At 38.3% G+C, this 25,302-nt stretch overlaps 1 protein-coding gene and 1 long non-coding RNA gene across 3 annotated transcripts in view; both read right to left on the reverse strand.

The window, feature by feature from the left end:
• LOC117314491 (uncharacterized) overlaps window positions 1-4,772 on the reverse strand; it is a 29,701-nt gene extending 24,929 nt beyond the window's left edge. Inside the window, exons 1-2 of the long non-coding RNA XR_004529241.2 lie at window positions 3,974-4,772; window positions 603-822 (exon numbers count right to left, since the gene is read on the reverse strand). This is a non-coding gene — a long non-coding RNA (uncharacterized lncRNA). The remainder of the gene's footprint in view (window positions 1-602; window positions 823-3,973) is intronic.
• A 1,960-nt stretch (window positions 4,773-6,732) lies between these two features.
• The window catches only part of MAN1A1 (mannosidase alpha class 1A member 1), a 179,913-nt gene continuing 161,343 nt past the window's right edge, over window positions 6,733-25,302 (reverse strand). The window contains exons 9-12 of one of the 2 annotated variants that reach the window (XM_033867667.2): window positions 23,066-23,285; window positions 22,130-22,302; window positions 9,771-9,886; window positions 6,733-7,304 (exon numbers count right to left, since the gene is read on the reverse strand). In XM_033867667.2, the coding sequence (XP_033723558.1) occupies window positions 7,184-7,304; window positions 9,771-9,886; window positions 22,130-22,302; window positions 23,066-23,285 (630 nt within the window). In that variant the 3' untranslated portion in view covers window positions 6,733-7,183. Of the gene's footprint in view, window positions 9,370-9,770; window positions 9,887-22,129; window positions 22,303-23,065; window positions 23,286-25,302 lie in introns of both variants that reach the window. The other variant, XM_019951906.3, reaches the window with a different exon arrangement.

Raw genomic sequence — 25,302 nt, forward strand, 5'->3', positions numbered from 1 at the left:
CCAACTTCCTTTGAGACGTGGGCATATCGATAGTTTAAATAAAGGTCTCAGGGCAGTTCCTAATATGTATTGGGGAGCTGCCAAGTAACCTCTGCCCAGTGGAGTAGTAATTGGCACTTGGTCTTGAATTTCCCTCTCAGGAGATAAACTACAATCTTGTTTCCAAATAGATTTTTTTTTCTTGCTTCTAGCTTTTTATAGAAATATCATGGGCAAAAAAAATGTAATATAGCATATTTTTGCAGGGTCGGGGGGTATATGTATGTCTCATTTTTCCCTTTACACCTTTTACTCCAAAATAGAATAACACATTTATTTTAGAGAGTATTCAAGACTCATTTTAAGCAGAATAGCCTGTACAGTTTTAATCAATAGATAAAGACCCTGGAGAAGCCTTTGCTCTTGCTCGGACATGCTGAATCTCCTATTTAAAGAATGAGCTGCGTACATGAGCCAAGAATGCTTTTTGGTTTGGCAGCCTTTATCTGATCTTTGGGAGAGGTTAAAAGCCCAGATACACAATGTGGAAATGTTGAAACTTCTCCCTAATGCAATCATCATTATATGAGGAGAGGGAAAGAAGAAAACCATCTATTGTATACCTTTTTTTTTGCGGTACGCGGGCCTTTCAGTGTTGTGGCCTCTCCCGTTGCGGAGCACGGGCTCCGGATGCGCAGGCTCAGCGGCCATGGCTCACGGGTCCAGCCGCTCCGCGGGATATGGGATCCTCCCGGATCGGGGCACGAACCCGCGTCCTCTGCATCGGCAAGCAGACTCTCAACCACTGTGCCACCAGGGAAGCCCTGTATACCTTTTTTTAAACTGAAAAATAAATCCAAGATTTATTGTGGATTGTGAAAATTCATATTTTTATTTACCTTTTAATCATGGTTTTGACATATTATATGGTTTTTATCTAGTGTTTAAAGAAATCCTATATATCGACTTGTAAATGACAGAAGTCACTTTCAGATTTTCAGGGACCGATTAATCTCTCTGAGAGCCCTTGTTTTTCTCCCTCTCTGTTATTTGCTCATTTATATTAGCACTTCCACTAGAAGTCAGAGACAAGAAGATAAGGTGGATGAGAGTGAAAATCCTCATCAGTCATTTTTGTCACCACTAGAATGGTTGAAGAAAGGGCAGCTTGGGAAAAGGAAGCTGAACTTATTAGGAAGAAAATTACAAGGTAATTATTAATGGATTTGCTTGAGTCCTAAAATCCTTGGTCCTGTTACTAGAGAGGATTACAAAAAGGCTGCAGTAACTACAGAGGAGTCCTTTCTCCTTTACATCACTGACAGTGCCCCTCGTGTGTTTCATAGACCAGAAGAAGCCAGTCTCAGATGTGTGAGCAGCCTTTATCTATGATGGCTCAAATGAACAAAGAACCCCTCATCCCCCCAAAACAAAATAAAAAAACAAGCTAACCCTAATGGCAAGAGAGTCTCTGGTGTGTCTGTTGACCTTACCAGCGGTGTGTAGTCCAGAAGCAGTTAAAATACAGGAATACAGCTTGGACTCCTGTGGGTTTTCCCTGAGACAACTGATACATTTTGAATATACTAAAAGATAAGAAAATTGTCCTATTTTTGGTGAGTTTGCTTTTGCAAGTACAGTGAATAAAATTTTCTAATGACAGCTTATAATTAGGTATCTCACAGTTAAGGTAAACACTAGATTACCCACTAAAGATAGAATCTGCATTCAGTTTTGCAGATAGAAGTACCACTTTGAGTTAGTAGGCCTAGCAGAGGCTGTATTCTGTTGCAGTCAAACTTAAGATGAAAATTCTGTTTATATTTTTTTGAAGAAAAGTTTGAGACTTTTTCTTCACTCTTAACACTTTGTTCACTCTTTACCAAATGCTCTCTGAGTGCCTCCCAGTGCAGGATGGGTGCAACCAGACTGAACACAAATATATGCCAGATGCCATATTGTCTTATATTTATATTAATTAATAAGCCATGGCACCTTCCTTTTAAAATTTTATGTATTTTTGCATATTTGCCCTTTTTCTAGTCTTTAGCTCTGTGCAGATGAGAAGCAAGTGTAACTTGCTCTCTGCTCAATCCCTAGGACCTAGGACAGTGTCTGATATACTCTGGGTGCTTAATAAACATTTGTGGAATGAATGAATGAGTAAACAAATAATGACACTGGAGTGTGATGCATGTGAATAGGAGTTTGCATAAAGTCCTTTGGAGAGTCAGAAGAAGCAAGAACAAATTGGGGGAAGAGAGAGGCAGACAGGTCACAAACATGTAAACTGAGACTTGAAGGAAGAGTAGACATTTTTCAAGAAGAGTAGCAGACAGACAGGGAGGGCTATTTCAGGTAGAGTCCAGAAAAGTGAAAGTCAGCAAGGGTGTGGCTGCGGGAAGGACGGGAACTGTGTGACTTTGTCAGGCAGAATCTGGGGCAGAACTGCAAGCCCCTCTTCAGGAGTGAACAGTCTTCTGTCACTGGGGGCGGGAGTGGGGGCAGGGTAGGGGGTGGGAAGTACCAGAAGAAAAGGCAAGTGTCACTCTCACCTAATGCGTGTCTCCACTGCTGTGGAAACAAAGGGTTTGTTTGTTTGTTTTGAAGGATGGGGACAGGTGAGGGGACTCTCAATCAAAACCACTTTATGCATTCTTCTTTGGATATGATTATTTTAAGTCACTGTAAGTGCTTTTCAAACATGTAAGCTGATTTTGGAAGCAATACTGGCTCCCTCAGAAGTTATTTCATCAATCTTTCCTAGTTCATAACATTGAATTTGTTGGTTTCCAAAGCTACTCTGGGATGAAAACAAAACTATACTTCAATTTTAAAAGCAGTTCTTAACTTGCAGTCATGGTTTTATTTTCATGGGATTATTTGAATATACCAGTGACACAACTGATAATAATGCTCTTACCAGAGCAGCAATCAGGTGGGTTGAACTCTATTTCTTTTCTTCTACAAATGTTAAAAGAAAACCTCTTGTTCTTCAATAAAAAAATATGTGGAAAAGTCTTCAATTACTGCATCATACTAGTGTGAAGAAAGAACTGGATATTTCTGTTCTCATGTCAGAAAATAAGAGCTAAACTCTGACCTTGGAAGATGAGCAATAATATGTGTTTGAAGCAGTCTGATTGAAGGACAGTATCCAAAAAAGCCTAGGGTATTTGGAAATGGCAAGCAAGATAACAGCAAATGTGTTCTCATAACAAAACAAGCTGGAGGCTTCCCAAGGTAGAGAGATGATTCTTTCTAGCTCTTTCTTACAGAGCTAGAAACAGGAGCTGGGATTCAGGGATTGAAGGCATAATCCTGCCAGGTACAGAGCTAAGAACATGTACATATATTAGCTATTTTAGTTCTCACGATGTAGGTGTTATTATTCCCATTTTACAGATGAGAAAATGAAGGTTTTGATGTCTTGTAATCTGGGCGTGGTGGCCTCTAGTCCACGGATGGAACATTGCTGGCTTGTGTACTGCTGTTTCCTGCTCCAGCATCCACAACAGACAACACTGAAGGGATAGCCTAGCTGCTCCACCTGGGCTGACCACTCCTCTCATTTTACAGATAAGGAAACTGAGACGTAAGGACTTCAAGGGCTTGTTCCAAATCATGCAGGAAGTTAATAACAGAGCCACGTTTGGAACTCAGTTGTCTTCTCAGTGAAGTCTGCTTCCCATTGGCCCAACTGTACCTACTTTCTACCTCTTCTCTACTGCATCATATAGAGAAAAAAGACTAGAGGGCTTTTATTTTAATGGTGGCATTTAAAACATATAAAATTTTGCAGCTCCTCGCTAAGACTACATTAAGTCACAAAGTTATAAATCTGGAAATAGCAGATAGCAGTGTGAATAGCAGTGAAATTTACTTAGGATTTATTTAACTAGTGAGGTTAAAGTATTGTATTGACTAGCAGGGTGGTGATGAGGTTTTGCACAAAGAAGGAAGAGACTTAGTCTGCTTCTCTTCTGTCACTTACCAAAATAGAGGCCTTGGGTCCCAAGAAGCCAAAGCTGCCACGTCCATGAAATGGGACCAATAGCACTGTGCTTGCCTTAAGAAGTTGCTATGGTGACCTCCCGTCCTGGTGCTAAGCAGTGATTCAAAGCTATGTGTTTCTACTTTCCACCAACAACTATAAAAATTGAAAGTCAGGAACAAAGTTCTTAAAGATTCTGTGAATGAGAATCATCACTTATTTCTCCTGAAAGAGTTAAAAAACAGAACAAAATAAGACAAACAAAACAAAGAGCTCTCAGGTGTTAGTCATTTTCTGGAAAATGCTATTTGAAAATCAGTACATTTTATGGCCCTTTTTGCAGAATTATGAATTAATATGTGTTCATAGCCTAAGGCCAAAATATCCCAGGATGCGGAAAAGTTGCTATGCATCTATGACTGTTCTCTAAGCTTTCATGGTAATTTGCATTCGCTGGGGAATCAAATGGATCTGTAACACAAAATTACATTAATTTATTAGTAAGTAACGGCATGTCTTAAGGAGATTCAAAGTGATCATAAGTCAAAAAATCTTTGGCGATTAGCATCGCAATGAATGTAAAAACGCGGCGGGGGGGGGGGAGCGTAGGTGGGTGTGGGTGGAAATGAAGGTCCTTTGCAAGAACATCTTATATATTTACATGGCACGTGGCCAAACTAGGAATTCTGTGTAGTCTGTGCAAGTGACAGTCATGTTAAAATTCAACAAGAAGAAACAATTTAAGAACCGACTTTAAAAGCAGCTTTTGGGAGAAGAAAGCAAATGAAACAAAGGAGTGATTGAAGTTAATACTTTTAAGATTACCTCAATAAGAAAAGAGTTGTTTAAAAATCCAATGTAAATCTGTTTCTTAAAGATTTAGGTGTACGGCTTAGTGTTCAGAAATGCTTTTGTGAAAGGATGAATCTACGTTTTCCAAATTATGTTTCAAGTTGTTGTTGTGCTTAAACCTTGAAGTAGAAATAAAAATTCAGAAAAAGGTACATATGCTTGTCATGACTTGCTAATTAATTCACGATTTCTTCTGCTATCTCAGGACTTCCACCTCTCGACTTTAGTATGCTTAGGAATAACAGAAAGAGCTCATTAAACATGGATATTCCAGGCCACCCCCCAATTTTGATTTGCTCAATTTAGGGTAATGCTCTGGAATCTGCATTTTAACAAGACCTACAAGAGGTTCTGATACAGGTGAACTGTAGCCCACACCTTGAGAAATACAGCCTTAGACCAATTTCCAAGGGTGAACTCTGAGTTGACACCTTTATGTTGGAGTGGCTGGTTGGATATAACATATGCTCTCCTATATTGTTCCTTCCTATGAGCATAAATCTTACCAAATCCCTGTGTAGCACAGAGCCAGGCTCTGGTAGCACAGAGCCAGGACAGAAAAGAGTTCCTGACCTTGGGAAAATTTCCCAGTTTCCTCATATTTAAAATAAGAGAGTTGGACTAAATGCTGTCTAGACTCCTATGTAGTTCTAATAGTTTATATGTATATCTGATGCCTGGCAAATATTTTGTAAAGATTATGACTCATGTGTTGGCCAATGTAGACGGAATGAGCCAGGAAAAAACAAAGATCAGTCTTTGGGTCATTAAATCAGTTAAAAAGATGAAATAAGATTTCCCCTCAGCCCCAACCTAAGGAGCTAGAAGGTCAATTAGATAAGGAACTCTGTGCTTAAATTAAAAAAGATCTATGTTGTTTTCCTAAAACTTTATGCAACTGTCTACATATAATTATCAGAAATTAGATGTATTGATTGCCAAGTTGCCATCACGGTGTGGATGGTTGACAATTAGTATGAATAAAAATCATGCTTAGAATCTTTTTAAATAATCCTGTCACCAACAGAGTAAACACAACCCACGTCATTTGTGTTACAAATAATTGAATTCAGAAGGTTCCCATTTGACTAACTCTACGTTAAGTGAGAAACCAATTTCTTTGCTTCATGCTATTGAAATAGTTTTTTTTATATGATATAGGGACTGTGAGATTAAGTTACAGAAAACAATAGTAGGTTATTCAAACAGAAACACTGGAAAAAACTCAGTATTAAAGAAATCACGACTTAATTTTTTTGGTGTGCATTTTACACAAGGCCATACATGGTACCTTAATGATATAAATGGAGTAAAAAAAAATCTGTTGGTTGAGGGTTGATTCCAGTCATAAATACTAATTTACTCTATATTTCCCTAAAATTACTATAGGTAGCAATAAAAAAATTACCCATTCTTATGATTATTTATTTAAAACAACAGCATGTTATGTAATACTGGTACTTAATATTTTTAAAAAATGTACTGCTTTTAAGACATTTGCAAATAGCTGTAGCAAAGCCTATGAATATAAGGTAGAATCTGTTTTGTTTTGTTTTCTTTCAGCAGTGGTGGTGGTGGGGGAGTTTGATCTCCTCAACTGGACTGTAAACTTAAGAGCAAGGACCATACTCTTTATGTTATTTCTAACGCCAACTCCCTGCCTCTACCCTACCCGCCCTGGTGTTCACCATATGTTAGATTCTTAATAAAACTGTTTGATTAAATAAGATGGTTATGCAACATTATTCGCAATTTAAAGTTTTTAATGGGAAATATTTCCTCATCACAATTCTCCGGGTGTGGTACGGAATCACTGTTAGGATCTAATATTTCCATTTGCAACTGTACACAGTCATCCCAACATATTCAGAAGCTTCCTTAAAAGGAGAGAAAACCCAAAAAACAAATGACGAGATATATTAAAAGGCTTTATTTACAATAGAGAAATTTTACAAATATAGTTTTTAAAAATTATGTGTCGATCTATCATTTCCCATAACATTAGAGATTTATATAAAGTTGGAAATGACAGAATGGATTTAAGTACAAATCAAAAACAATCAATGGAAAGAACTGGTAGTACATATGAAGGCATCATGACAAACATCACTGAGTTCTGTAAACTGCCACACAACTTATATGTGTAATATTAATTGCACGACGTATCCCAAACAAATGCAGAAACACAAAATTAAGTACTATTTTAATTATTCACCTTTTGGGATGTGAAAACATATGTAAACTTAATTGCACAGTTTTTGCTGAAAATGAATGAAAGACAGCATTTACCTAAGGACTTCAGTTGTTTAAAATAATTAGTGCAAAATATAACTTTAATTAAATAACATCACCATAATATTAATCTCTTATCTTGTTTACATTTTTGGTGTTCTGGGTTTTGTTAAAATATCCAAGTTCTAGAATTGAAATACCTTTGTTCTTGCCACCGGCCGAGCAACACGCAGTACAATCTTCTTGCCTATTTATTCCAGAATACAAAAGGTACGTCATAGTGCAGTGCGTACATACAACTTGATTTTAATATCCTATCTGCTGCAGAAATACCTATCAGCTTGTGCTCTTTCAAATCAGATTGAAAAGCAAAGAAAATAAATTAATTTAAATTGCTAGTCCAAGGACATTCATGTGAAAATTATAATCTAAATACATAGGGCCCAATTTTAACAAGAATCTTCTATATTTTGCCTTTAAGTCCTGGGAAGAGCAATCATGACGTACTAAGGGATCTTTTTTTCACTTATTAATTTTATTGATTTATTGTTTGAATGAATAATATTGAAAAAAAGGGCAGGTCACACAAGGTGGACTAAGTCTATTGAGATCTAAGAAAATAACTGTCTTAAAAAATATTAGGTTGAATCACATGGAATTGCTGATACTGAACAATCTTTAAACTAGAAATGCCTCAATTTCACGTGCTTCAGCCTAATCCATGGGGTTGCACTGACCTATTTGACCACTGTGGTTGAAAATGCAGGTGGTCAAAATCTTTGTACCTCAGTATATGCATCATCATATTAGCCCTTTCATGGGAATATATATAAAATATGAACAAATATGGTAAGAAAACACAAGGTGTCACCAGATCTATTTTTGGGAAAACCATTCATATCTCAAAAAAGGCTTTGAAGAGTCATGTAATCATAATTATTTTGAACTGCTATAGGATTGTAGGGGATTGGGAATGTCCATTCCTATATATTACTTCTAAGTGGAAATCGCTATGTTGAATTTAACCAGACAAAATACACTACATCCTAATTTGACCTAAAAGTTTATTAGATTTTCCTCAATTGACCATGAATAGATACACTGGCAAAAATTCAGAGTTAAATCCTGCTTTCATAAACTGAAATGAAATAATTTACTACATTTGAGAAAGGGCTCTTCTCAAATCTGAAAAATCTGAACGAAATGTAATGGTTTCTTTTTTTCGAGAAAAAAGAATTAAAGATGAAATGCAAACAAAAAACCATATGAAATACTCACCCTCTCTTCAGAGAGAGCCCCAATTTCTTCATATATTCAGATAAAAGCTAACACACTAAAAGTTATACAATTTCCCTTTAAAAAATATAATTCGGTTAACAGCAGAGCTCTGAAAAACTGGAAAGCTCACTTCTCTGTGTGGTAGAGAATGGAAGAAATTAACCAGTACATGATCCAGAGATGACACAGGGCATTTAAAGTAAACCTTGAGAACTAATTCCCAAATTAGGAAACACTAATATAAGTGACCAACAAAAATATACCATGGATCCAATGAAATGAGGTCAAGAGGAGATGATCCTTCTGGGATGACATTCTAATTTGAATTAAAATGTGAGTAAAGTATTTTAGAAGACACTCTATCAAATAATGATAGACCTGCATAAGGAGGCTTGTCACAGTTATAAGATCTGTCTCTGGTGGATAGACAAACCAGATTAACACGAAATTGAAAAGGAAAAAGCTTTTTTATTATTTAATTTATTATTATGGCTTTTTGCAACATGGCAAAACATTACAGCTTACAGCAGACACCATCTCCTCATAGAGGAGGAAAAAGTTTTGCAGTCAAATCAAAATTGTAATTAAGAGGTCATTGGTATACCATTCTATTTAGTTTAATAAAAATGATACTACACCTTCCTGAACTCCAGATAAAAGATTACTTAAAACAAACAAACAAACAAAAAACCATGTGATTCACTGAATGAATAATAAAGGCTACAATAAGGAATTTAGGTCCATCTATGCCTATGATAATAAACATAAAAGACTGCAAAACAATTTTAAAACTTAGAATAATCACAGACCTATTAATAAAAATTCATCATATGCCTGATCACCAGAAAAGGAATTATTAAGGTATGCAGTGAAGGGAATGGAGGAGAGTAAAATATAAAATGTCTTTTTATTTCTCATTGACTTCAACTTTCTTTATATTCCTAGAGAGTACAGGGAGAAGATGTGCCTCGGTATTGAAGATCCAGTGTTCCAGTGGAAGTAGATCGTCATCAGAAAATATTAAGTACAAATATCTGGAGAGAGAAACATGGGTATGTGAGGCCTGAGAGACCCTGTCAGCCAGTGAAACCACAAAGAGACAGAAAAAAAACACATCAATGTCTCCATTCATCTTATGGGAGAATCATGGACAACCGTCAAGTATAGCAAAACCTTAAGGGGTATACTCATTAATGCCGAAGAAAGAAGCTGCTCTGTGCTTTGGTCCCCGTGTACGAGAACCATACAAAGCAGTCCCAAGTTGTCGAACTTACATGATGATGAAAACACACCTGCAATTACTGCCGTGCACGTAGAATGGCATTCGGAAGCAGTCATGCTTGATGTTATTTGAATGTGTTCATGATAAACACAACTAGAAAGAAGATCTCTTCAGGTATCTTAGTCACATACAACCAGAATAATTTTTACTTACTTTAGTGTTTCTGCCAGGAAGAAACTCTGCTGCACATCATCATAGCTCTCCTTGTGGAAGTAAACATCCCTGAGGCCTGAATAGCCTCCTTTCACTCTGCAGTGTTTCTCCAAAGCCTAAATCACAATGAGGAGGGAAAAAAAATGGTCACATTCCAGTAAACTGACTGTCACAAATTTTTACCATTAGATTGTCACATTTAACTAAAATAAGGATTCAAATGGAATGATAGATTGCAATAGTTTCAGGTGAAAATTTAAAAAACCTTAACATGTAAATGAAAATAAAGTATGGAAAGTTAAAGGACATATGGACGGTATATCTCATCTAATTGGAAACACTTCTACATTTAGTTCTGGAATTTCAGTGATTTTTACCATTTCTTTTTATGGTCTAGAGCAGGATGCACCAATTACAGACCACAAGCTGTATCCAGCCTGCTTTTTGTTTTTGTAAGTAAGGTATTATTGAACCACAGCCACACTCACTTGTTTACATATTGTCTGTGGCTGTTTTTTCACTACAATGGCAGAGTTGAGTAAATGCAGAGGGCCCCCAAGCCCAATTCTCTCTGGCCCTTTCAGAAAAAGTTTGCTGAACCCTGGTCTAGAGAGATTGTTCATGTCAACCGGGATTCTAAACCGCTGGTTGAGAAAGTGCACTGGAACCAAAACAGCTGCTACTATCATCAGAATATCTTATTTTTAAAAAATTGACTGGAGTACTGAGTGATATTGGTGACTGACAGATATAAAAGAGAAAATGGAAAGCAGTGAAAAAAACATGGCTGGTATCCATTTCTGAAATACATCTTTCTTTTCTTTAGTCTGAGATGGAAGAAAGATGGGATGAAACCACTGATAACTACGAGGAGAGAAATGAGCCTACATTTCTACAGCTGCCTGACTACAATGAGTACTACAGTCAGAGATGGGAAGAGACATGGGTTGGGCAGGGTGGGAACGAAAATTTAGGTAACACCTAAAATAACTTGCCTTCCATTCTGTCAGCTGCTGCTAACCTGACTGCTCTTTGTATTTGGAAATTACATTGGTTTGCTTTGCTGGTTACCAGGCATAGTCATCTCCAGGAAAGTTATTTTCTATTCACCACATCCTATTAATTCTAATAGCTAAAAGGTCAAATAAAGATTTCCACTGTATACAAACTGTCACTGGAAATCTGGTTCTAATTCATAGAATGTGGACAAAAATAATAAAGTAAGTGTAAGCCTAAGCCCCTTAAAGTTTTTAATGAGATAAAGAAAACATAGGAAACATGAAAAAAATGTTACTCTTAGGTTCTCACGTCATTATTCATTTATTTTTCAGTTTTCTTTTACAGATCACAACCCTGTTCCTCTTTTTTTATGTGCATAATTACATCATATTTTCCTCCCATTTAGCTCTACTACCAAGATATGGCATAGGTCCTGCCATGTTAGTTGAGAAAAATCTTCATTGGCTAGAAAAGGGTTTTGGAGGAAAGCACGGCTCTAAGCATGTGGAGCCCAGAAAACGTGGGACGGATGAGGCAAAGGCAGGGAGCAGGAATGTGGTGCTGAGAGCTCAGCTTCCATCTGCAGACACTGATAATGAGGATATTGATCCTGCACCCTGGGGCTGGAGGGCAGAAGGGAGAGAGCATGCGGCCCAGAGGAGAAGCATTTAATTACCAGGCGAAAGAAAATCTAACTGGCAGGCTATGTGAATAAAAAACACCCATCTCCTGGTTTGGTACTGTTTAAAAGCCCCGGGGAATATAAGAACAATTAACTTAAAAAAAATCTTCGATTAAATTCTTAGTTTCAGACAAAGAGCTAAGTGGGGGAAAAGCCTGAAGAAAGGAACTTTCAGGTCCTATTATATTTTTCCTTCCTTCTTTTTTGATAACAGTTCTTTTTGATAAAAAGTCATATACCAGATACATGGAGTAGGCCAAAACTTATTTATAAAAAAGGAAAAAAAACCCAAGATTTAGAAGAAATGGGTAAATTTGTTATTACTGAACATAATGAAATCCTATTTCTAGACATCTCCTTAATAAAGAGATTTTATCCACAGATGTTTTTCTTGGTTTGCCCCTTGAAGTTTTTTGGTAATAAAGAAATAAGCTAAAGAGAGGGCCAGGCATGATAACAGCTAACCCTCCCTCCTGTAGAAATTTCTATAAGCTCCTTCTTTTATTATAGAAAAAAGAGTTGTTTTGGGGGTAGGCGCTGCCCAAACGTTTTTCATCTTTTCAGATCACCTCCACTCATTCTTCTTCTCCCCCAATCCTGATGTGGTGAACCAGAGTAGTCAAGAAGACAATCTAACGTTTTAGAGGTGGGGGCCGAATCCCAGCTCCAGACTCCCTAGCTGCGGCCTCAGTTTCCTGGACCCAGGAAGCATGCCTTTTCTCAACATGAGGTTGTCCTGAGAAAAAAACTCAAGACTAGTCCAGAAGATGGCAGAGGAGTAAGATGTGGAGATCACCTTCCTCCCCACAAACACATCAAAGATATATCTACACATGGAACAACTCCTACAGAACACCCACTGAACGCTGGCAGAAGACCTCAGACCTCCCAAAAGTCAAGAAACTCCCCACGTACCTGGGTAGGGCAAAAGAAAAAAGAAAAAACAGAGACAAAAGAATAGGGATGGGACCTGCACCTCTGCGAGGGAGCTGTGAAGGAGGAACGGTTTCCACACACTAGGAAGCCCCTTTGCAGGTGGAGACAGGGGTTGGCTGGGTGGAAGCTTTGGAGCCACGGAGGAGAGAGCAGCAATAGGGGTGCAGAGGGCAAAGCGGAGAGATTCCTGCACAGAGGATCAGTGCCGACCAGCACTCACCAGCCCGAGAGGCTTGCCTGCTCACCTGCCAGGGTGGCGGGGGCTGGGAGCTGAGGCTCAGACTTCGGAGGTCAGATCCCAGGGAGAGGACTGGGGTTGGCTGCGTGAACGCAGCCTGAAGGGGGCTAGTGCGCCACAGCTAGCCAGGAGGGAGTCCAGGAAAAAGTCTGGATCTGCCAGAGGCAAGAGACCATTGTTTTGGGGTGCGTGACGAGAGGGGATTCCTTCCCTGTCTGTCCACAGAAGGCAGCAGAGCACTGCCTAAACAAGCTCCAGAGACAGGCATGAGCCGCAGCTATCAACTCGGACACCAGAGATGGGCTTAAACGCTAATGCGGCTGCTGAGGCCACCAAGAAGCCTGTGTGCGAGCACAGGTCACTATCCACACCTCCCTTCCCAGGAGCCTGTGCAGCCCGCCCCTGCCAGGGTCCTGTGATCCAGGGACAACTTCCCTGGGAGAACACACTGTGCGCCTCAGGCTGTTGCAACGTCATGTCGGCCTCTGACACTGCAGGCTCGCCCCACATTCCGTACTCCTCCTCCCCCCGGGTGTGAGTGAGCCAGAGCCCCGAATCAGCTGCTGCTTTAACCCCGTCCTGTCTGAACGAAGAACAGACGCCCTCCAGCGACCTACACGCAGAGGCGGGGCCAAATCCAAAGCTGAGCCCCGGGAGCTGTGCGAACAAAGAAGAGAAAGGGAAATCTCTCCCAGCAGCCTCAGGAGCAGTGGATTAAAGCTCCACAATCAACTTGATGTACCCTGCATCTGTGGAATGCCTGAACACACAACGAATGAACCCAAAATTGAGGTGGTGGACTTTGGGAGCAACTGTAGACTTGGGGTTTGCTGTGTGCGACTGACTTGTTTCTGATTTTTATGTTTATCTTAGTATAGTTTTTAGTGCTTCTTATCATTGGTGGATTTATTGGTTTGGTTGCTCTTTTTTTTTTTACTTAATTTTTTTATTTTAATAATTAAAAAAACATTTTAATTATTTAATTTAATTTATTACTATTATTTTCTTTCTTTTTTTCCCTCCCTTTTCTTCTGAGCCATGTGGCTAACAGGGTCTTGGTGCTCTGGCTGGGTATCAGGCCTGAGCCTCTGAGGTGGGAGAGACAAGTTCAGGACACTGGACCACCAGAGATCTCCAGGCCCCACATAATATCAATCAGCGAGAGCTCTTCCAAGGATCTCCGTCTCAATGTTACGACCCAGTTCTACCCAACGGCCAGCAAGCTCTAGTGCTGGACGCCCCATGCCAAACAACTAGCAAGAGAGGAACACAAACCCACCCATTAGCAGAGAGGCTGCCTAAAATCATAATAAGGTCACAGACACCCCAAAACACACCACTGGATGCAGCCCTGCTACCAGAAAGACAATATCCAGCCCCACCCACCAGAACACAGGTGCCAGTCCCCTCTACCAGGAAGCCTACACAACCCAATGAAGCAACCTTACCCACTGGGGGCAGACACCAAAAACACCAGGAACTACAAAAATTCAGTCTGTGAAAAGGAGACCCCAAACACAGCAAGTTAAGCAAAACAGGAAGAAAGGGAAATATGCAGCAGAGGAAGGAGCAAGGTAAAAACCCATCACACCAAACAAATGAAGAGGAAATAGGCAGTCTACCTGAAAAAGAATTCAGAGTAATGATAGTAAAGATGATTCAAAATCTTGGAAACAGAATGGAGAAAATACAAGAAACGTTTAACAAGGACCTAGAAGAAATAAAGAGCAAACAAACAATGATGAACAACACAATAAATGAAATTAAAAATTCTCTAGAATGAATTAATAGCACAATAACTGAGGCAGAAGAACGGATAAGTGACCTGGAAGATAAAATTGTGGAAATAACTATTTCAGAGCAGAATAAAGACAAAAGAATTGAGGACAGTCTCAGAGATCTCTGGGACAACATTAAACACACCAACATTCGAATTATAGGGGTCCCAGAAGAAGAAGAGAAAAAGAAAGGGAGTGAGAAAATATTTGAAGAGATTATAGTTGAAAACTTCCCTAATATGGGAAAGGAAATAGTCAATTAAGTCTAGGAATCACAGAGAGTCCCATACAGGATAAATCCAAGGAGAAACACGCCAAGACACATATTAATCAAACTATCAAAAATTAAATACAAAGAAAAAATATTAAAAGCAGCAAGGGAAAAGCAACAAATAACATACAAGGGAATCTCCATAACGTTAACAGCTGATCTTTAAGCAGAAACTCTGCAAGCAGGAAGGGTGTGGCAGGACATATTTAAAATGATGAAAGGGAAAAACCTACAACCAAGAGTACTCTACCCCACAAGGATCTCATTCAGATTCCAAGGAGAAATTAAAACCTTTACAGACAAGCAAAAGATAAGAGAATTCAGCAGCACCAAACCAGCTTTACAAAAAATGCTAAAGGAACTTTTCTAGGCAGGAAACACAAGAGAAGGAAAAGACCTACAAAAACAAACCCCAAACAATTAAGAAAATGATACTAGGAACATACATATTGATAACTAGCTTAAATGTAAATGGATTAAATGCTCCAACCAAAAGACACAGACTGGCTGAATGGATACAAAAACAAGACCTGTATATATGCTGTCTACAAAAGACCCACTTCAGACCTAGGGACACATACAGACTGAAAGTGAGGGGATGGAAAAAGATATTCCATGCAAATGGAAATCAAAAGACAGCTGGAGAAGCAATTCTCATATCAGACAAAATCGACTTTAAATTAAAGACTATTACAAGGAAAAAGAAGGACCCTACATAATGATGAAGGGATCAATCCAAGAAGAAGATATAACAATTGTAAATATTTATGCACAGAACATAGGAGCACCTCAATACATGAGGCAAATACTAACAGCCATAAAAGGGGAAATCAACAGTAACACAATCATAGTGGGGGACTTTGACACCCCACTTTCACCAATGCACAGATCATCCAAAATGAAAATAAATAAGGAAACACAAGCATTAAATGACACACTAAACAGGATGGCCTTAATTGATATTTATAGGACATTCCATCCAAAAACAACAGAATACACTTTCTTCTAAACTGCTCTTGGAACATTCTCCAGGACAGATCATATCTTGGGTCACAAATCAAGCCTTGGTAAATTTAAGAAAATTGAAATCATATCAAGTATCTTTTATGACCACAAAGCTATGAGACTAGATGTCAATTACAAGAAAAAAACTGTAAAAAATACAAACACATGGAGGCTAAACAATATGATACTAAATACCAAAAGATCACTGAAGAAATCAAAGAGGAAATCAAAAAATACTCAGAAACAAATGACAACGAAAACACAATGACCCAAAACCTACAGGATGCAGCAAAAGCAGTTCTAAGAGGGAAGTTTATAGCAATACAATCCTACCTCAAGAAACAAGAAAAGTCTCAAATAAACAATCTAAATTTACACCTAAAGAAATTAGAGAAAGAAGAACCAAAAAACCCAAGTTAGCAGAAGGAAAGAAGTCATAAAGATCAGATCAGAAATAAATGAAAAAGAAATGAAGGAAACAATAGCAAAGATCAATAAAACTAAAAGCTGGTTCTTTGAGAAGATAAACACAATTGATATACCAATAGTCAGACTCATCAAGAGAAAAAGGGATAAGACTCAAATCAATAGAATTAGAAATGAAAAAGGAGAAGTAACAACTGACACCGCAGAAATAAAAAGGATCATGAGAGATTACTACAAGCAACTATATGCCAATAAAATGGACATCCTGGAGGAAATGGACAAATTCTTAGAAAAGCACAACCTTCTGAGACTGAACCAGGAAGAAATAGAAAATATAAACAGACCAATCACAAGTAATGAAATTGAAACTGTGATTAAAAATCTTCCAACAAATAAAAGCCCAGGATTAGATGGCTTCACAGGTGAATTCTATCAAACATTTAGAGAAGAGTTAACACCTATCCTTCTAAACCTCTTCCAAAATACAGCAGCGGGAGGAACACCCCAAACTCATTCTATGAGGCCACCATCACCCTGATACCAAAACCAGACAAAGATGTCACAAAAAAAGAAACTATAGGCCAATATCACTGATGAACATAGATGCAAAAATCCTCAACAGAATACTAGCAAACAGAATCCAACAACACATTAAAAGGATTATACACCATGCTCAATTGGGTTTTAACCCAGGAATGCAAGGATTCTTCAATAACACAAATCAATCAATGTGATACACCATATTAACAAACTGAAGAAGAAAAACCATATGATCATCTCAAGAGATGCAGAAAAAGCTTTCAACAAAATTCAACGCCCATTTATGATAAAAACCCTGCAGAAAGTAGGCATAGAGGGAACTTACCTCAACATAATGAAAGCCTTTTATGACAAACCCACAGCAAACAACATTCTCAATGGTGAAAAACTGAAACAATTTCCACTAAGATCAGGAACAAGACAAGGTTTTCCACTCTCACTGGTGTTATTCAACATAGTGGTGGAAGTTTTAGCCACAGCAATCAGAGAAGTAAAAGGAATCCAAATCGGAAAAGAAGAAGTAAAACTGTCACTGTTTGCAGATGACATGATACTATACATAGAGAATCCTAAAGATGCTACTAGAAAACTACTAGAGCTAATCAACAAATTTGGTAAAGTAGCAGGATACAAAATTAATGCATGGAAATCTCTTGCCTTCCTATACACTAATGATGAAAAATCTGAAAGGGAAATTAAGGAAATACTCCCATTTACCACTGCAACAAAAAGAACAAAATACCTAAGAATAAACCTACCTAATGAGACAAAAGACCTGTATGCAGAAAACAGTAAGACACAGATGAAAGAAATTAAAGATGATACAAAGGGATGGAGAGATGTATATACTATGTTCTCAGACTGGAAGAATCAATATTGTGAAAATGACTATACTATCCAAAGCAATCTACAGATTCAAGGCAATCCCTATCAGACTACCAATGGCATTTTTCACAGAACTAGAACAAAAAAATGCAAAATTTCTATGGAAACACAAAAGACCCTGAATAGCCAAAGCAATCTTGGGGAAGAAAAACGGAGCTGGAGGAATCAGGCTCCCTGACTTCAGACTATACTACAAAGCTACAGTAATTAAGACAGTATGGTACTGGCACAAAAACAGAAAGATAGATCAATGGAACAGGATAGAAAGCCCAGAGATAAACCCATGCACATATGGTCACCTTATTTTTGATAAATAAGGCAAGAATATACAATGGAGAAAAGACAGCCTCTTCAATAAGTGGTGCTGGGAAAACTGGACAGCTACATGTAAAAGAATGAAATTAGAACACTCCCTAACACCAAACACAAAAATAAAATAAAAATGGATTAAAGACCTAAATGTAAGTCCAGACAGTATAAAACTCTTAGAGGAAAACATATAACACTCTCTGACATAAATCACAGTAAGATTCTTTTTGACCCACCTCCTAGAGAAATGGAAATAAAAACAAAAATAAACAAATGGGACCTAATGAAACTTAAAAGCTTTTGCACAGCAAAGGAAACCATAAGCAAGACGAGAAGACAACCCTTAGAATGAGAGAAAATATTTGCAAACGAAGCAACTGACAAAGGATTAATCTCCAAAATATACAAGCAGTTCATGCAGCTCAATATCAAAAACACAAACAACCCAATCCAAAAATGGGCAGAAGACCTAAATAGACATTTCTCCAAAGAAGATATACAGATTGCCAACAAACACATGAAAGGATGCTCAACATCACTTATCATTAGAGAAATGTAAATCAAAACTACAATGAGGTATCACCTCACCCCAGTCAGAATGGCCATCATCAAAAAATCTAGAAACAATAAATGCTGGAGAGGGTGTGAGAAAAGGGAACTCTCTTTCACTGTTGTGGGAATGTAAATTGATACAGCCACTATGGAGAACAGTATGGAGGTTCCTTAAAAAAATAAAAATAGAATTACCATATGACCCAGCAATCCCACTACTGGGCATATACCCTGAGAAAACCATAATTCAAAAAGAGTTATGTACCACAATGTTCACTGCAGCACTATTTACAATAGCCAGTACATGGAAGTAACCTAAGTGTCCATCGACAGATGAATGGATAAAGAAGATGTGGCACATACATACAATGGAATATTACTCAGCCATAAAAAGAAATGAAATTGAGTTATTTGCAGTGAGGTGGATGGATGGACCTAGAGTCTGTCATGCAGACTGAAGTAAGTCAGAAAGAGAAAAACAAATACTGTATGCTACTACACATGTATGGAATCTAAAAAAAAAAAATGGTTCTGAAGAACCTAGGGGCAGGACAGGAATAAAGATACAGACGTAGAGAATGGACTTGAGGACATGGGGAGGGGGAAGGATAAGCTGGGACGAAGTGAGAGAGTGACATGGACTTATACATACTACCAAATGTAAAATAGATAGCTACTGGGAAGCAGCTCCATGGCACGGGGCAATTAGCTTGGTGCTTTGTGACCACCTAGAGGGGTGCGATAAGGAGGATGGAAAGGAGATGCAAGAGGGAAGAGATATGGGAATATATGTATACATATAGCTGATTCACTTTGCTATACAGAAGAAACTAACACAACATTGTAAAGTAATTATACTACAATAAAAATGTTTAAAAAAAAACGAATAAAACTCAAGATGAAGACACACTTAGCACAGTGACAGGGGCCTTTCAGATGTTTAGAGAGGCCTAGCTATTTTTATTCTTTGAGGCTTTTGGTAAGTTAAAATGAAAAAAGGCGGGGGTATGCTGAATAGGCATTTTTAACTTTCAAAAAATGAAAAACCTTCATGTCAAGTTTAATTTTAAGACTTTAGGGATGTGAAGCTGGGGACAAGCAGCTCTCCTGGGCCCCCCGTAATAGGCCCTGGTTTTACAGTTTTTCCACAGTGGAAGTGGCTATGTATCCAGGCTGGTTAGTCTGATCAGAACATCATTTCACCACAATCTGTTCTGGGGCTCTCAGCCTCTGGGCAAGAGTTCCTCTAAAAACAGAGCATGAGACAAGGATTGGATGCAGGGAGATTTTGGGGGAGGTGATATCAGGAAATGAGTGAGTGGGGAGAGTGAAACAAGGAAGGGAGAAGGGCCAGTGAAATACACGTTGAGCGGGTCACTGCTGTGTGCATGGGGGGGCTTGCTCCCGCTGGAAACCCTCTAAGGAACCATCTAGACTGCATCTCAGAATTATTCTTCAGAGAAGCAAGACTGGATAGTTATCCGTCAACTCTTAAAACTTCACTTGGCTGAGGGCTGCCCCTGCGGCTGCAGACTCTCCCAGGCTTCCCAGACCACAGCCAGCTGCCTGTGAAGGGGCTCTGAGTTAGCACAGTTGACAAGACTGGGTGCTGGAAGTCATGCTGCCCACAGACCAGGGTGCCGCTCACTGCAGCCATAGCTGAGACACAGGGTGGGCTGCGGAGATGGGACAGGAAAAAAAGGGCTGCCATACGTTCTAAGTCTATGATCTCTGTGCTTTACAAAAGGCCAAGAGCCCCTAGCACTCCTCTCTCCCCACTACACCTCAAGTTCTAACAGAAGTTATTGATACTACTGGCAAAAACAAGGGGAATTCCTGTGTTGTGACAAGTTAACAATTTGACATCATATGCTACACTAAAAGGGGTTAATAGATAAAAATCCTAACACATCAAACCAACCTTATTACCCTACAAAAAACCAATGCACTCCCCCCTCAAAGAACCAAGCAAATGGAATCTTCCTGCCCACATGACAGTATTTACTTACTTCTTCCACTTTTGATCAATCTGTTATATATTTTTCACACTTTAACGTCTCTAAAATTGGCAATGTCATAATTTAATTGGTAGTGTTGTGCTTTCTTAATGGCATATAAAATGGTGTTTCTTATCAGTTATGGTGTTTTATATTTGATGAAATATGTTATTACTGATATTTTCAATTTAAACTGATTTGCAAGGTGAGTATTAACCTTAATTTCTTTGCTGGCCTATTGAAGACCAAAATAATTCCCAATCACCAAGGCTTAGATGAATCTCAATTTTAATATACTTTTTTCAGAGGAAAAAACGTAAACTTAAAGAAACTGAAATTACAACTGACTAACCATAATTAGAAAATTATGCCAAAAAAAAGAGGCCTAAAAAATTGCTATTACTTAAAATGGTTGACAACTGGTTATAAGACACACATTAAATGAAGAGGGTTAATAAGCAAGATTCATCAATGGCTTCCTGAGATATCAGATAAATTTTACATAAAGGCAATATTCATTTTAGATTTCCCGAGAGAAGTTATTCCTAATGGTTTTAAAAGACAGATAACTTTCTAACAAAGAGTGCTAGACAATAAGAGAATGTAATTAAAGCATTTGCTTGTTCTTATCCCCTGAATTCCCTCTCACTCCTTTTGGAATAATAGCTCTTAAAATTAGACGTTGTGGAGTTCCCTGGTGGCGCAGTGGTTGGGAGTCCGCTTGCTGATGCAGGGGATGCGGGTTTGTGGCCCGGTCCGGGAGGATCCCACGTGCTGCGGAGCAGCTGGGCCCGTGAACCCGCGTACCGCAAAAAAGAAAAAAAAAAATTAGACGTTGTTTGATGTATATCCTGAAAGGCACCTCTGCTGGCATTCAGCACACAAAGTGTTCAACAGATTAGTTTAGGAAGATGATACACCATATTCAGCAGGAAGAGACTCAAGAAGTGACAAAGACAATTCAAATAACACACTGGACAGATATGAAGCTTATGGATATTCAGAGAACCCTGAGACTAGTGTCGGAATATTCTTGTACAAAGTAGCTCTTCTACAGGTACTTTCTAAAATTTAGCTCTAAGTAGCTAAGTTACTCTAACTAAAAGCATATTTTATCATTTTCATGCCCAAAGACTAAAAGAAGCAATCACATAGTGGTTTCTTGAAACAGAGAGCAGGTTGGGGTAACTATTCCCAAGTTGCCCATAATCCTTTGTGGAATTAACTGATCACCTTTTTTATAGTCATGAGAACTTAATTTTATAATATGCCTTTCTAGATTTCTCCTTCAACACCAGAGTAGGTATATTTATATCACTGTTACATAAAGCAAAGCTGAAGCCAGGGATATTGGATGACTTAACTGAAAACACTCAGTCTTGAATGGAAAAATGGCTGGTCAAAACTTTAAAAATCATAGAAAAGTTGATATGCTAGATTTATAGGTATGACTGAACATTTTTTCCACAGACATTTTTCTTTCTTTTTTTTTTTTTTTTTTTGCGGTACGCAGGCCTCTCACTGTTGTGGCCTCTCCCGTTGCGGAGCACAGGCTCCGGACGCACAGGCTCAGCGGCCATGGCTCATGGGCCCAGCCGCTCCGCGGCATGTGGGATCTTCTCGGACTGGGGCATGAACCCGTGTCCCCTGCATTGGCAGGCGGACTCTCAACCACTGCGCCACCAGGGAAGCCCCCCACAGACATTTTTCTATAAGAAACATAAGCAAACTAAAACGTCACCTCTACAGCTTCCCAGGCCCATTTCCTGTATTTTGGATCATGAGTCAGTCGCCACATGTACATGTAAGTCTCAACAACTTCTGGCCGTAGGATGTAGTATTTTTCATTTTGCCTCGTAGCAATGGCTTCAACACCGCCATCGAATCTGAAAGCTTCTGGTCCCAGTTTCACAACTAAAGGAGATGCAATGGAGGACAAAGGTTATTGTCCTAGACAATGTTTAGTGTCTATAACTTAAATGAAACTAGAAAGTACCTTACAACATTCAAGAGAGGTGTCAAAACAATCATTTTAAGGAATAATTATAAACACTGTATAATAAGCAATATTCAATATACCTTTATAATTTATTCATTGAAAAGAGTCCATTTTAGAAAATGGTAATGATCCCTTATTTTCTTTCATTTAACCACCATTTACTGAGCACCCACTGGGTAGGTGCAAAGCACCACCTTATTAGTGAGCTAGAAAATCAGTGGTTGAGAATTCTAAGTCATTATGTCATAAAGGTTATTTAGTATTTGTACATCAAACTCCTATTTTTATAAGAAGGCCTCCAGACTCATCATATATTTCATGGAGATTCTGGGAAGATTAATAATGGTTTATAGCATACCAAGTTTCTTTTGTACTGGGACAGAGACTCTCACCCAATGTTATTTACCTAAAGCAGGGCCAATAAGTTAGACAGACTTAACCCTTTATGGCCTGGATTTTTGTTTCTTGGTAAACTAAAGGTAAATATTTTTATATAGAAGAGTAATGCCTCTTAAAGTAAAAACAGAAATTCCTTTAAGATATTAATCATGATCATCAAGTTTCATCAGGCATGGTGGATGTTCTTTTGATGGCAACAAATGGACAAAATGGACAAAGTTCCTTACTGAATGAAATAAAAAGCACATAGACTGTGTATGAAGAGTAACAGGTACTCACATGTGCGATTGTAAGATTCATGACAGGTACGGGCAATTTCAGCCCCGAGTTGAAGGTAGTGTTGGGTCAGGCCTTCAGGAGCGTCATCTGCCCCGAGGGCAAACATGCCTCCCGCAAAGCAGGTCAGGTGGCCCATCTTGTGTTCCAGGAGGCCCCCTTTCCATTCTGCGATGTAAGTCAGTCCGTTACGTGACTTCCGGATCAAGTGAGTCTCAATTGCCTGAAAATAATACTTATTTTCAACGTTTTGTAATCTCTTCTCAGATTTATACCAAAAACACCATAACATTAAAAAAAATAAAAATATATAAAACATCACTCACGATTGATTTGAGTTTGTTACTACAAATCCAATTCGACCTGAAATTTCATGTTATTGCTCTCTGTATATGTCCTCTAGTCTATGCCTTATTAGTTTGGTTAGTTATAATGAACACTGTTGGGCCAGCCCAGTAGGCTTTTCTCAGTTGCATGCCCAAACACCTGTAGTTCTCATACTGAAAAAGCTGTTTCCTTTTCAAAGACAGGCTACTGGTATAGTGGTAGGAGCTGCTTTACTGCATTTCCATTTTCACAAATGGAGAAACAACACAAAGCACAGGCTCTACCATGAATGGTGAACAGACCATATTTGTGTATAAAATCCAGGCTGGTGGTATTACCCCTCCTTTCTCTCTCTTAGGCTTGGAGGGGTAGCAAAACAGAGTGGGAAAAAGGAGCTGTTCTTGAGTCAATCAGATTGCTTGGCTTCAAATTCCAGCTCTGACACTTACTATCTGTAAACTTTGTGGGTAATTTGCTTACTGTATCCTTAAATCTCAGTGTCTTTATGCATAAAATGGGAATAGTAGTATCCACTGTGAAAACTGCAATATTTTGTTTATAAAGCAGTCAGTACTGTGATTAGCACTTGATAAAGGTCATTTATAATCGTCACATCTCCACTGTGGTAACACATGAATTAAATTCCTCCTTAATAATTCTTTTAAAAAACATTAATATACAATGAATAAGTATTTTTTTTTAAAAAAAGAATAAAGGTCTGTAAATTTGGGAGAAATGATGTTTACAAAAGTGGCTTGTTAAACACCTTTTATTTCTGCCCCAGGACTGTTGATATTCTTTTGAACAAACAAAATAAAATAAGCCCTTTTTAAAAAAAAAAACCCCAAAATTGTAGTGTAAGTGCTTGGCATTACTATTTTTAATTACTTTAACAGGAAATGCTCCCCTACAGCCCCAATTACTTCTTGGAAGGAGAAGGGCTATGATTGTGTCTATAACTGTTATACTATTATAAAAAAAGAGAGGATTTTAGGAATCACATTTGGGAATACAGGCATAGCTCATTTTATTGAGTCTTGCTTTATTGTGCTTTGCAGATACTGCATTTTTCACAAATGGCAGTTTTGCAGTGACCCTGTGTCAAGCAAGTCTATCAGCGCTGTTTTTCCAACAGCATTTGCTCTTTTCATGTCTCGATGTCACATTTTGATAATCTGCAATACTTCAAACTTTTTCATTATTATTATATTCGTTAGGGTGATCTGTATCAGTGATCTTTAACGTTACTATTACAACTCACTGAAGACTCAGATGACGGTTAGCATTTTTTAACTAAGGTAAGTACATTGTTTTTTTACACATATTGCTATTGTACATTAAACAGCCTAGAGTATAGTGTAAATATTAAGTTTACATGCACGGGGCAACCAAAAATTTCATGTGACTTGCTCTACTGTGTTATTCACTTTATTGCAGTGGTCTGGAACTGAACCCACAATATCTCCAAAGCATGCCTGTGGTAGATAGAGACAAAACTTGTGATACAGAAGAATGAATGAAAATGAATGCATAGGTAGATAAAACCTCTCCTTCCTTTATTGGAAATAAACAAATGAAACCAAGATGGTAAGAAATAAATGAACGCACTACTGTGCACATTAACTGTGGTTAAGCTAATTTTATTGATGGTCTAGTTATTACATTAATATTTCATTCTTATTTAATGCAACTGAACATCTTAGCTATTTATACTTCTCATAGCACAAATTGCAGTAAAGTCCTTCAAGCAGATACTTGTTCATCACCCAAGAAATTATTCTTTCTACATGGCAAGAGTAATAGCTTTTGAGCATGCATTAGGGAAACATTATTACCCTGTTACAGATCCTGAATAAAGTACTATATTATTTTTGGCATGATTCTGACCAAGTTGCTATCTCTCAAAATAAATT

This window comes from Tursiops truncatus, chromosome 12 (assembly GCF_011762595.2).
Source record: "Tursiops truncatus isolate mTurTru1 chromosome 12, mTurTru1.mat.Y, whole genome shotgun sequence".
In the NCBI taxonomy this organism is placed as follows: domain Eukaryota; kingdom Metazoa; phylum Chordata; class Mammalia; order Artiodactyla; family Delphinidae; genus Tursiops; species Tursiops truncatus.